Here is a 13,794-nt window from a genome sequence, read left to right as displayed (position 1 = left end):
GATAGGCTCCACGCCCCCACGTGATGGTGACGCGCCTAGCAACGGGGCGGGGCCGCTGGTTGCTGGGACGCGGCGGCGGGGGCCGTGTTCCCCGCAGCAAGGGGCCGCCGCTATGACGGGCCCCGACCCCCAGGCCCTGGTACTAGGCCGCGAGGCGGCCCGGGCGGTATGCCAGCCTCATGCAGACGGCCGGGGGGTGTTTTGGCCGGGTGTTGTCCTTCTCTCGGGAACCTCCCTCGCTCCTGCCCCAGAGGCCCCCTTGCGTGCGCCGCGCGGGCGGGTGAATGAAGCCGTGCGGCCTGCCAGAAATCACCGGCAGCAGCACTCCTCCTCCGGCAAGGGTCTCCTCACGGGGGTGGCACATTAACAATAATAATAATAACATAAGATGAGTTTTCTTGGTCTTTTTTCCTCTAGGCTTGTGTAATATTTTATGCACAGGAAAAATATTTCAACCGTGCGATGCGTACGGCAAGTTTCGAACTGGACGAGCGCTCCGGCGGTCCCATGTGGCTGTTTTTCAAGGCGTATGCAGCATTACATTTAGGTAAATGCGAAGGATGGACTGCGGTGGGAAAGAGGAGCAGTGCTTCTTTGGTTTCTTCTTTTTTTGGGGGGGGTCTCATGTCATTTCTGTATTTTCAGTTTCAGTAGAGGACGTGTTCGTGGAACTGTAGAACGGGAGGGTTGGCAGGGACCTCAGGAGGTCACATCTGGTTCAACCCCCTGCCCAAAGCAGGACCAACCCCAGCTACATCATCCCAGCCAAGGCTTTGTCCACCCAGGTCTTAAAAACCTCCAAGGATGGAGAGTCCACAACCTCTGTGGGTCACCTGTTCCAGTGCTTTACTATCCTCCTAGTGAGAAAATTCCTCCTAATATCTAACCTAAACCTCCCTTGCTTCAACTTGAGCCCATTGCTCTTTTCTCTGTCATCTGCCACCACTGAAAACAGTCCAGCTCCATCCTCTTTTGAACCCCCTGCAGGTAGTTGAAGGCTGCTGTTAAAACCCCTCTCAGTCTCCTCTTCTCTAAACTAAATAAGCCCAGGTGCCTCAGCCTCTCCTCACAAGTCATGCCTCCCAGTCCCCCTCACTATTTTTGTTGCCCTCCGCTGGACTCTCTCCAATTTGTCTACATCCTTTCTGTAGTGAGGGGCCCAAAACTGAACACAGCCCTCCAGATGTGGCCTCACCCGTGCTGAATAGCAGAGGGGAAGAATCACTTCCTTTGATCTGCTGGCTACTCTCCTACCAATGCCACCCAGTATGCCATGAGCTTTCTTGGCAACAATGGCACACTGCTGGCTTATATTCAGCATATTGTGCACTGTAACCCCCTTTTCTGCAGAGCTGATGCCCAGGCATTCAGTCCCCAGCCTGTACCGGTACATGGGATTGTTCTGTCCTAAGTGCAGGACTTTGCACTTGTCCTTGTCATGAGATTTATTTTGGCCCAATCCTCCAATTTGTCTAGGTCTCTCTGAATCCTAGCCCTACCCTCTAGCATATCTACTACACCCCCCAGCTTGGTGTCCTCTGCAAACTTGCTAAGGGAAGGGACAGATGACACAGTGAATGCAGGGCTTGTCCATGTGAGAAATGGTATCAGTATAATTATACAGAGCAGGATGCATCTTTACATGTTCTCCAGTGGTGGGTGGGAGTGCTTTAATTAGTGCCTGCAGGGTCTCGTGTATCCACACTTCAAAATGTTGGTAGGGGCCCTTTAACTAAAGCTTGTTCCACAAGTTTTGGTTAAAGTGCTCCAGCCACTATTTTGAAGCGTGGGGATGCTGAATGCACAAGATGTGGAGGCTGCAGAAGCACACACAAGAGCACGCTTATTAGCACACTGCAGCAGATGCAATTAATCAAATCTGTTCCAACACACTTTAATTACAGTGTTGAAGCAGTGTCCCTGCAAGTCTACAGGCATCCTTAGAGGCTGGCTTATTCAGAGAGGCATGAGCTTTCTATAGGTGACAGCCTACTGCATCTGATGGTATAGCATATATGATGCCATAGGTTGTCACTTACAAAAGCTCATGCCTCCCTGAACACATAAGTCTGTATGCTATCTTATTTTCCATTTTTAGAAAGAAACAGAAAGAAGGGAATAACTCATCTCCAAGCAGTTCTTATTTCTTCTGCTGTAATAGGCAGCTAAGCCAATGATGATGAACTACAGGCTTGATCACATTTGTGTGCTTCCATAACACTTTGGTGTGGCAAACATTCTGCAAGGACAACATACAAACAAATACACATTTAGAAACTAGTTAACTCCTGTGACTCAGCACATCAATAAAACACATAGCTACCATCTACAACTAATTAAATGGTTGCTAAAACGATAAGAATGAGTCCTCTGTCATGTCTTTCAGATCAAATACAAGATGCTATTTTGTGGCTGGAGGATGCCAGAAAGTGTCACACCGATATGTCATTGTGTTGCCTTTTGGCGCTCATTTATGCACACAAAAGATGTGAAGCCATTGGTGAGTTTTTCTTGTCTGTTGTGTGTCCTTCATCATGAACCTGCAAGCTCAGTAATCTTTTGCTACGTCTGCACATTAAACTAAGATATAGACACTAGATAAAAATGCGGATTATTTTACAGAATTACATGTTCTTTACCAGACGTGTTAAATAAGAGTACACTGTCTGATGGATAGAATAGCCCAAAAACTACTGCTGCATTAATAATAATAATAAAAAAAAAAAATCGTTGAAAAGGAAAATCTGCTCGACTGCTCAGTAACCTGCTTCTCTGTTGTTCTGATAATTAAATGTGTTAATATTTGTTCCCAAAAGCTTGTAAGCTTTTGGTCCAGTGTACAGCACTTTGAACTTGTGAATTTACATACATGCTAAGTATCAGGAAGCTTAGAGCTTTCACCAGTCAATAAGGTGTATGTTATAAGAGATATCTCATTGTAAAAATCCTAGTTAAAAAAAATTGTAGTTTTAACCTCATACAACTGTTTGACATAAACCGTAGAATACACAATGGGTGCATCCACATGAGCATGAACATGCAGTATGCAGTACTGCACACACCACACACATAGATATTCCCCGCACTGTCGGGGGGTGGGGTTGACTCTGGGAGATCCCAGGGTCAAAAAAAACTGTGCCTAAAAAAAGTGGGGTGGCTCATGTGGCAGCAGCGCACGCTGCCTGAAGTTGGAGTTTGGCCAGTTGGAGGCACACTCTGGCTCCTGGCCGAGCTGCCTGCTGGAGGAATGCTGTGGCTGAACCTCCTGCAGGACCCCAGATAAGGTAAGGCTGCTGGGGCCAGCACAGTTGCTGGCCCCAGCTTCACCTACTCAACTTGGGGCAACATGCCACGCTCCAGAGCATACGTGGCATGGGTATTCCTTGGGGACATATAGCAGCACACTGCTGCTGCTACTTGTCTCCAGGAAAACACACGTTTCCACTCATGGCGACGTACCCCATGAGTTCATCTTAACCAGCTCTTTTGCAGTAAATCTACTATAACTTGTATTCACTAGGTTTTTATGATGAGATATCAGTCTTGGGTCAGTTATCTTATGAAGCAAAGTTTTGGGGACTAATGTTATGAGATTTCATAGATTTCATAGACATCAGGGCTGGAAGGGACCTCGGGAGATCATCAAGTCCAGCCCCCTGCCTAAAGGGCAGGAAGTCAGCTGGGGTCAGAGGATCCCAGCAAGATAAGCATCCAATTTACTCTTGAAGGTGTTCAATGTAGGTGCTTGAACCACCTCCACTGGCAGGCTGTTCCAGACCTTGGGGGCTTGGACAGTAAAGAAATTCTTCCTTATGTCCAGCCTAAAGCAGTCTTGCAGGAGTTTGTGACCGTTCGACCTAGTCATCCCTTGGGGCGCTCTGGTGAACAAACATTCCCCCAGATCCTGGTGGTCACCCCGATAAACTTATAGGTGGCCATCAGATCACCCCTGAGCCTACGCTTTTCCAGGCTAAAGAGTCCCATGTCTCTCACTGAAGGGATCCTGGTTTTCCCTGCTTAAAAAAAAAAAAAAAAAACCAAAAAAAAAAAATCACAAATTCTCTGATTAAAATCTCCAAATCTGCGAATAAAATGAAACATTACTATATATAGGTATAAATTGAACACAATGTCTTATTGATATATTTACAATTTTAAAGCAATTTAGAAGCCTGTTAGTGCCTCAATCACTGTAATACAATAAATGTGAAATACCTATGCATTTTGGTGTTTGATTTCAGGTTTTTTTATCACGGAAAATCAGAGCTCCCCCTGCCCCCTGACCTTACAAAGCACAAGACCAAGCCTCTCACTCCCAAGCCATAGCTCCCAGCCCTGCTGGTGCCCCTTACTCCACACTCACAGCCCCCTGGGCCCTGCTGGTATCCCTCATTCCCCACCCACAGCCCCTTGCCCTCCCAGCCCTGCCAGAGGGGCCCTCAGCTGCCAGGACTATGGGGCCAGGACCCGAGTCCACAGCCCCCTGCTCCAGTGCCCAAACCCCAGCTGCTGCCTGTGGGAGATAGCAGCTGCTGCAGCAAAGCAGAGTGTGGAGCCCAGCTCCCCCTCCTTCCTAGGCAGCACAGCCGACGTGGAGCTCATGTGGGGGCAGGGGCAGGCTTGGGCAGGAAGCGGACCAGCTCCCTGCCATTGTGAGCACTACTGGTGGGGCAGGGAACCCGTGCCCCACAGATCTGTGCATGGGGTGGGGTCAGGTGTGGACTGCTCACAGTGGGCCTAAGCTTCCTGCCCCGCTGCCCTCCCCTGGGCCTCCACAGCCCAGTGGGTAGGACCCAGCATGGCAGGGCAGAGCAAGGCTGGGTGGGGAAGCTCCTTGCTGCTGCAAACCCCACGCTACTCTGGTAATGCGCCCCCTGCCCTCCCCACAGCAGAGAGGGACGCAACCTTATGCCACCACCCATGCTGTTGCAGGGTGCACAGGTGACACCTTGCCAGGGCAGCGCGGCGCTTGCAGCAGGAAGGAGCTTCCCCACCTCGCCCCACTCTGACCTGCGGCACCGGGTCCCACCCGCCGGGCTTCAGAGGCCTCAGGGGAAAGGCACCAGGGCAGGAAGCCCAAGCCCACAGTAGGCAGCCTGCACCCGCCCTCACCCCACACACAGATCTGGGGGGCATGGGTCCCTCTGCCCCCAGCTCCCAGGAGTGCACACAGCATTGGGGAGCTGGCCCCCACCCCCCAGCGTCAGCCCTGCACAACCCTCCCCTTCTTACCTATGGGGGGTCTTAGTCCCTCCTCTCCAACCCCACCAGACTTACCTGCAGGAGCTGCTCTCCAGGCTGCCTGGTGGGCATGTTCATGTACATACATGGCATCCCCTGCCTGACTGCCCTCCTCCTGCTCCCCCCAGCCCCTTGCAGGCTGGAACTCTGCCAGCCTGCAGAGAGCTCTTTGCAGTGCAAAATCCACGTTTCTCCACTAAAATGAGAAATCCATATTCTTCCTCGGGTAAAGGGGGAAATCCTCTTTTTTTCCATGGGAAATGAAAAACCCAGATCCCTGGAGAGCAGGATAGTTTAGCGGTATAAGCATTGGCGATTGATCTAACAAGACTTCTATAGAACCAGGAAACCCCTTAAACCCCCTTATTTTAAATCTTGACCAACTTGACTGTGACATTTACCTTTGCAAATGAAGTAAGTTCCTTGCAAGTTACAGTAAGCAGATATTTTGGATGCAGTCTTAAAACCCATCATAACTGTTGTTTCAGGCATTATACCACATGGCACTTACCAAAGCAAGTATTCTTTTAATTAAAATTCTTTCAACTTTGGTACAGTATGCTGTATATTGGCTGTCTGTCTAGAAACTGCCCTCTGACCTCAGAGGAAGGCTGTATGATTCCTGTATGTACGTATATATTTAATGAACTACTGGGATCTTATCGTACTAATCTGCAAAAATGACAGTTATCCTAAACTCAGCAATTTCACCTGAATTATCAACAGAGATTTCATAGCAGAATGCTATAAACTGTGCTATTTCTACAGCAACATTACATTATAAAATATATTGTGGAACATTTTTGATACTGTATTATAAACAATTAAACTACATTTATTTAAAAATGGGCAAAATATAATGTATCATGCAGTAAACTAGATGTTTTTAAAATTGGTTGTTTTCACAGTTGTTTCCTGTAATTTCCCATAAGTGGCCAAGTCTATAGGGCACATTAGCAAGATTTTATTCTCCTAATGTTAACTTCAAACAGCAAGATGAGTACAAGCAGTATAGCTTGACATTAGCATCATCACATAATTGTTAAAAAGGAGAGAAATGAAGGAGGAGATAGAGGATATATGAGAGAAATTGGGAAAGAAAGAAGTTATGTAGAGGGAACAAAGTGTGTTTATCAGAAGACTATTGAATAGCAAGAGGAAAAGGAGACATGGTAAAAATGTCTAGATTATAAAATTTCTTCCTTTATTAGATTTATATGCTTCCCTCCTGAGAAAGACTCAGGGTGGATTACAATAAAAGATAAGTTGTAAAAAACAGCTAAAACATTAAAATAGAATAAATATGTAATAAGCAACAAATCCCCTGAACAGTACCCTCAATCCAAAAAACCTACTCAAATAAAAGTCTTACAGTGCTTCCTAGAGATGTCTAGATCTGCTTCTGATGGCCCTCAGAGGGGAGTAATTTCCAGAGCTGAGGAGCAACTAACAGAAACAACTTCTTTCATAGTTTTGCCAAGCAAACTTGTGTACTTTTAGTACTTGCAGGAGGCTGCTTTTGGCTGACTTCAGGTAATATGATGGAATGTAAGGACGAGGTGGTGTGTTAGCTATGTAGGTCCTAGGTCATTTAGGATTTTATAAGTCAAGACCTTTACTATGAAAGCTCTTTTATTGTTCGGGTGATTCCAGGAACTCTGTATCTGTGATATGGTATTTGGTATCTTATACACAAGAGCATTTCACAACCAGAAAGAGACAAACAGGAGATAAATGAAGTTGTGTGCAAAAAGTTTTTGATCTTAGAAGACCCAACTTTCAAGTCCTGTTAGAGTAATCGGAAATACTGAGTGCACAACACTTCCCAGGATTGCATCTAAATCCCCTACGAGAGGGAAAACCTGAACATTTTAATGTCCTTTTTTTGCAAACTCTTCTATGCATAAATAACCTTGAATTCAGTAGGCCTACCCATCTGCACAGTTATCCATGTGCATAAGTATTTGAAGGATTGGGCCTTTGGTTCATTTGGCAACTTTTGGCAATACAGAAGTTCTTGATGTACTTTAAACATTATTGGTTTGAATATTTGCTTTCAGATCGTGAGGCTGTTTTGGAGCTGGAGAACAAATTCAAGGAAACTCGGAAGAATACAGGGATTAATGCACTGTACTATGCAGGAATGTTTCTATGGCTAATGGGTAAAAATGATAAAGCAGCTGAATACATTGACAGAATGCTGAAAATGTCTAATGGATCTAGAGAGGTAGTATATATTAGATTTTTTACTTATAAGACAAAACAATGGCAGAAGTTCTTGAGATTTAAAAATTAAAATGTGAACATCACATTTCAGTTATATAATAAAATACTAGCCAGCAATACATAAATATGTACTGTATCTAAAGTTGGATTTCCATGCCCTGTTTCATACAAAATCTTTATAGTGCAAACATGGGGTTTTTTGCAAAGAAAAATAATTATGCTGACTTTCTGCAGTAAAAAATGAAACTGGCTATATTCACTGATTTATTATTGTGTCTAATTATATATGCTGTAAAAACTGAGTAAGCCATTTTCACTCTACACGCTTAAGCAAAACAATAGTGTGTATTGTATACTCTTGCTGGTTTGAAAGAAATAGATAAACTGCTTCATTATAGTGCCACGAAAGTGGAACAACTGTTTCATAAGTATAACATGGTGGGCTAAAATCTATGCTCCTTTTTGTTGATGCAAGTCAATTGAGGCATACATTTTAAGTAAGATGACATGCCTATTAAACTCTATCAAATATTGCTTATATGGCAAAAGATTCTGCAGCTTGCTCCATTGCTTTAAATAATTTCCAAGCTATTTAGAATTTGTGATCAGCATCCTTTTAATATTTAATTCATTATAACATAAACAACAAGTGAATGTACTTTAAACAAATTAAGTCATTCATTTGCCTGATATGATGTGCCCAAAGTACAGTTTATCTGAATTTTTACAGGGCCTTGTGCTTAAAGGATGGGTGTACTCCACCTCTGACAAACCAAATGCTGTCAAGAAATCTATCAAATACCTAGATGAAGGGACACAAGACACTACTGATATATTTGGGATGATGGGAAAGGTATGACTGTTGATTCTTAAATTTTTCTATAACTCTTTTATACTTTCTTTCTTATATTTCTACTTGTGCCAGACTTTGGCTGACAGGACACAGGACACCTTCCTCTTCCTGTGATCACCCATTGCATTGATTACCCCATATTGTTTTCTGAGAATATAAGACTGTGACAGGATGGGGTCCCCAGGGATGGCCGTGATGCCCTTAGGGCTCCATGATCTGCCAATCTTGCCCAGCGGACACCCTTTTCCTCTCCTGCCACGTCTTGCTGGTAATTGTAATATAGAGAGGCTGCCCTCGATCTTTTTGTCTGGACACAGTCCTGCTGGACCCTGCTGACCCCCATGGGTTCTTGGCCCCTTTCTGGGTCCCGCTCAACATGGATACCTCATGGGATTCCCTAAGCCTTATGGGCTAGATGCATGGCTCCAAAACTGCCCCTTTACCACGCCCCAAGCCTTGCAGATAACATTTAGACATTGTCCCTCTGAGGTCTTAGTTTAACTGGGCCTCCAATCATCGCAGGGCTCTCTGCAGCCCTGTCTCTCTCTCTCTGCAGACCCTGGCACTGGGATCCGCTCATCCCCTTTGTCACCACACCCCTGGCACTGAGGTCCACTCACTGTAGTGGGCTCCGAATGAGGCCTCCTTCTCCCCCAGTAGCCTCAGCCCAGTCCACCAGTTTATAAACAGCAACTAAAATATAAGCTCCTGGGCTATAACATAATACAAGGAGTTCAAGGTGTGCTCTGTCCCTTTAAAAAAGTCAAACTTCCCCCCAGTACTAAGTACCTTGTAGGCCAAGGTATCTGGTGAGCTCCTGAAGCCCCTTAATCCTACCAGAGGTAGAACAGGCAGTTCATCCTCTCTGGTGAGCTTCTTCTAAGAACTCCTTCCCCCTTGGCTGCAGACAGAGAACTCAACCTCTAGTCCTGGCCCTGGGGTTTATATATACCCAGGGCCCTGCCTCTTCTGGTCACCTGACCAGCTGCAGATGCCAGCTAATTCTCTCATTAGCTGGCTGCCATAGCAATTTGCACCTGTGGGGTTTCTATCTGGCTCTTAGGGCCTGCTCCCTAGGCTGTTTCTGTTCTTAAAGGAGCACGCACCTTACTGCCCTGCAACAAAGACCAGTTTTTCAAAGGCCTTTTAGGTGTCTAAATATTCAGTTAAGTACCCAGTGTGATTTTCCAAGGTACCTAGGGAGACAAAGTGCCTAACTCTCCCTGACTTCAGGCTCCTCCCTTGCTAATCCTGACAATGTATGTGGATAGGAGAGGCAACTGTAGGGACTCAGTTGTCAACAGTAGCTACTGGTGAGCCTTGTAATGACTATGTGGAGAAGGCTGAGGGCCTACCTTAACCCCACTCTGCTGTTGACTCCTACTGCTGTAATAACATTTAGTCTGAATCCTTTTCCAGTTCAGTTAATTCAACAGATGATAATTTGCTACCAATTTAATAATAGTTAATTAACACATCAGTAAAATACGCCATTTTTCCTGAAACAGCAGGATAGTTTTCCTTTTTTGTCTCCATAGATAAGATATTTCATGATACAACAGAATTATTCAGCTGCTCTGGAAGTTGTTAATCAAATAATAGTCACTTACCCCAGTTTCATGCCAGCATTAATCCTAAAGATGAGGCTATATTTAGCTCAGCAAAACTGGGAGCAAACTTTAGAGACTGCACAAAGGTAGGCGTTGATAAAAAATATAAACCAAAGTGTTACTACTTATCTATTTAATCCTCTTGTGCTTATCACTAGGTTAAACTATGTAGATATAGTCATGGTTTTATCCAAGTTCATTGATTTGGAGCAAGTTTCTGAACTTAAAATATTTTAAATGGTTTTCTTCCAAAGTGTCTAATTTTTTTTTCTAGCATTAAAGAAAATGTCATGAGTGTTGTGTCAACAGTTCGTGCTCCATTTTATGTCAGGTAGTGTAAATTCTCAGATCCTTTAGACAGATGAGGTTCTTTGTGTGAATCTGATGTCTTTTATTAGACCAACTAAAATAACTGAAAACCAATTATTAAGCAAGCTTTCAGGTTCAAAAACCCTTCATCAGGCTAAGGAAGTTTCTGCAGTTAGTGTGTGCTCTTCCTGGATGGAAGGAAAAGTAAAGCAGCCAAAGGCTGGGCTGGTCTGCACACAAGACAGGCAGTCAGTGAAAATGTAGATTGAGGAGTCAATGGGTGAGACAGGCTGGGGTGTGGGGGGGAGAAGAGAGAAGGGGGATGAATAGTGGAGAAGTACCTGGGAAGTTAGCTGTCAGGCAGGTTATAATGTGTCATAAATCCAATGTCTATATTCAGTCTATGATTTTTAGTATCCAGGAGGTTGATGAAGAGGAGTTCATAGGCACATCTCTGGGAAGTGTTGTGTAAGTTTCCTTTGAGGATTAGGACTGAGAGATTGGAGAGAGAGTGGTTTTCTTAGGAGAAATGTGCCCCCACAAGTCATTGGGTGTTCCTGTCTTTGATAGATGTCCGGTGTGCGTTCATTCTGGTGTGCAGTTGTTGTTTGGTCTCTGCTACGTATTTTCCGTCAGGGCATTTGGTGCATTGGATGAGATATATTACATTTCTGGACGTGCAGCTGAAAGACCTGAGAATGCTGATGGCTCTGTTGTGGGGTGTAGTGATTGTGGGGGTGGTGGAGATGTGTTGGCAGGTTTTGCATTTCTTGTCATGGTATGGTCTGGGTCCGTTTGGTGTGTTCTGGGCCTGAGGAAGTTTGCTTCTGGTGATGAGATTAGTGAAGTTCAGTGCTTGTTTGAAGGCTAGGATTGGGTGGCTCTGGGAAGTTCTTTTGAAGAATAGGGTCTCTTTCTTGTATGGGTTGCAATTGTTTGAGGATTTTCCATATGGGTTTGAGGGAGGGGTGATATGTCATAACCAGCAGTGTGTGATTTGTGGGGGGGTTTCTTCTGTACTGCAGCAGTTCTTTACATGGTATCTGGGTGGTTCTTTCAAATGTGCAATCTCTCTGGAGGAGTGTTCTTGTTGGGTGAAAGCCTTTTTAAGATTGGTGAGGTGGCAATCTCAGGTGTTCTCTTCAGTGCAAATTCAGTGGTATCTGAGGGCTTGGCTGTATATCACAGTTTTTTTGGCGAGTTTAGGGTGATTGCTGGTTTTGTGCAGATATGTATGTTGGTCCGTGGGTTTCTTATTTCATCATTCTGGATACTGATCATCATGTCTAAAAAGGAGGTGTTGGTGCTGGAGTATTTTAGAGAAAGTTGGATGGAGGGAGGGTGATTGTCGAATTTCTGATGGAACTAAATCAGAGATTGTAGGTTTTCAGTCCAAATGATGAAGATGTCATCGATATATCTTAAATATAACAAGAGTTTGATGGTGCAGTTCTTGAGGAAGTCTTCTTCCAGGTGGCTTATAAAAAGGTTGGCATACTGTGGGGCCATTTTGGGGCCCATTGCTGTTCCCATCATCTGGAGGAAGTGTTGGTTATTAAAAGTGAAATTGCTGTGTGTGAGGATGAAGTTTACAAGGTCAGTAATATCTTTGGGTCTGTATTCGGAGTTGTAATCTTGTTCCTGTAGATATGTGAGGCAGGCTTGGATGCCATTCTGGTGTGGGATGTTGGTATATAGGCTGGTAATGTCCATGGTGGCTAGGAGGGTGCTGCTGTGAAGGTGGTCTATGTTTTCCATAGAAAGTCTGTAGTGTCTTGTACAAAACTTGCTCTGTGGGTGATGAGTGGTTTTAGGATTGATTCAATGAAACCTGATATTTCCTCAGTTAGGGTCCCATGGTTGGATATGATAGGTCTGCCAGGGTTCCCTTGTTTGTGGATTTTAGGGAGCATATAAAAAGTCCCCAGGTTAGGTAGCAGGGGGGCGGGGATCAAGGTCTGTAGTTTTTCTTGTAGTCTTGATGCAAGTGATTTGATGGCATTGTTGGGTTTCTTGGTGAAAAGTGGAGTAGGATCTTCTCGTAGTTCTTTGTAGTAGGTGTCAAAGAGCTGTCCGTTGGCTTCCTTTATGTAGTCTTCATGGTTTATGATGACTGTGGCTCCTCCTTTATCTGCTGGTTTTATTACTGTTTGGTGGTTAGATCTTAGAGATTTTATGGCCGTTTTCTCTGGTAGAGAGAGATTGTTATGGTGGTGTGTGTTGCTGGTTATTTCATTGTTCATTCTTTCCCTGAAGCAGTCAATGTAGCGGTCAAGGTTAGGGTTTTGTCCACTGTGAGGTGTCCAATCTGATGGGTTTTTGGGGGTTTTGGTGTTGATCTTTTCCTGAATGTTGTCAGAGAATGAGTTGTTGTTGGGAGTGGGTTCAGTTTGGTCGTGGAAATATTTCTTGAGGCAGAGGTGTCAGAAGAATTCTTCTAGTTCTCCACACTGAAGTATTTTATTAGGGTATTTGGTGGACAGAAATTTAGCCCTTTAGAAAGGACAGATTTTCAGTTTTGGTAAACGTGTGTGTGGAGAGATTGATAATATTTGTGGGTTGGTTGTTGCTTTCAGTTTTATCAAGTCTGAGGTTGGAATGTTGTAAGGTGTTGGTGTTGTTCCTCTGATGGTTGTTTTGTGACTGGGGAACTTGTTATGTAGGATGAATGTTGTAGAAAGGTTTTCGTAGTCTCTTTGAATCCATTGTATATTATTAGGGAAGATGATTGGATTTCTGTCTTTTGAGTTGTTGTAGTATGTGGTGATTTGCTTCCTGAGTTGGTCTCTTTTGTAGTAGATTAGGTGAAACAGATGATTTCTAATTTTCTCTGAAGTTCTGCATAGCTGTGAAGCATATTTGGAGTTGTGTGTAGTAGTCAGAGGATTGTAGATGTTTAGTCCTCAGGGAATGAAGTTGTGTTTCTTGCAAAGGCTTAGAAAATATTTGTCGCTGTTGAGTTTGGCTTCTTTCTTTTTCATGTTGTAGTTTCCTTTAGAGTCACTTTCTTTCCTACCATTACACCTTGTTTTCAACAAATGGAAGTCCGTCTTGTCTTTCTGTCAGTAGCTAGTCTTTACAGTGTGAGAGAAGATGCAGACTCTTAAAAGATTAAATTTATCTTAACTTTAATCTGTTTTGCTTTGTAAAGTTTTATGCAACTGACATATAATTATCGTTTAAGAATCCTGAGCAAAGATGAGACCAATATAGATGGACTTCAAACTGTTATTGTAAATGAGCTTTCAAGGACTGGAAATTATGATGAGGTAAGTATTATCATAGAATCACTAGTATGTTAGACTTCCTGTTGAGGCCATGACCTTTTGTGATACCGAAAAACCTCATTCCACTCTTTCCAGAGGAGTGGTATAAGAATGATCTTATAGATTTCATAGATTTCATAGACATCAGGGCTGGAAGGGACCTCGGGAGATCATCGAGTCCAGCCCCCTGCCCAAAGGGCAGGAAGTCAGCCGGGTCATAGGATCCCAGCAAGATAAGCATCCAATTTACTCTTGAAGGTGTTCAATGTAGGTGCTTGAACCACCTCCG

General features: G+C 44.2%; 1 protein-coding gene and 1 long non-coding RNA gene across 4 annotated transcripts in view; one reads left to right on the top strand and one right to left on the bottom strand.

Moving 5' to 3' along the window:
- The first annotated feature begins 68 nt into the window (after window positions 1-68).
- The window catches only part of TTC21A (tetratricopeptide repeat domain 21A), a 69,352-nt gene continuing 55,626 nt past the window's right edge, over window positions 69-13,794 (top strand). For all 3 annotated transcript variants that reach the window (XM_019530162.1, XM_019530146.1, XM_019530154.1), the window contains exons 1-7: window positions 69-139; window positions 418-547; window positions 2,387-2,500; window positions 7,302-7,468; window positions 8,198-8,320; window positions 9,859-10,016; window positions 13,424-13,508. In XM_019530162.1, the coding sequence (XP_019385707.1) occupies window positions 113-139; window positions 418-547; window positions 2,387-2,500; window positions 7,302-7,468; window positions 8,198-8,320; window positions 9,859-10,016; window positions 13,424-13,508 (804 nt within the window). In that variant the 5' untranslated portion in view covers window positions 69-112. The remainder of the gene's footprint in view (window positions 140-417; window positions 548-2,386; window positions 2,501-7,301; window positions 7,469-8,197; window positions 8,321-9,858; window positions 10,017-13,423; window positions 13,509-13,794) is intronic.
- Window positions 13,165-13,794, bottom strand: part of LOC109306654 — a 12,212-nt gene continuing 11,582 nt past the window's right edge. The window contains exon 3 of the long non-coding RNA XR_002100069.1: window positions 13,165-13,231. This is a non-coding gene — a long non-coding RNA (uncharacterized LOC109306654). The remainder of the gene's footprint in view (window positions 13,232-13,794) is intronic.

This window comes from Crocodylus porosus, unplaced genomic scaffold, assembly GCF_001723895.1.
Source record: "Crocodylus porosus isolate Cpor-Errol unplaced genomic scaffold, CroPor_comp1, whole genome shotgun sequence".
Classification (NCBI taxonomy): domain Eukaryota; kingdom Metazoa; phylum Chordata; order Crocodylia; family Crocodylidae; genus Crocodylus; species Crocodylus porosus.
This window is presented reverse-complemented; position numbering and strand designations above follow the sequence as displayed.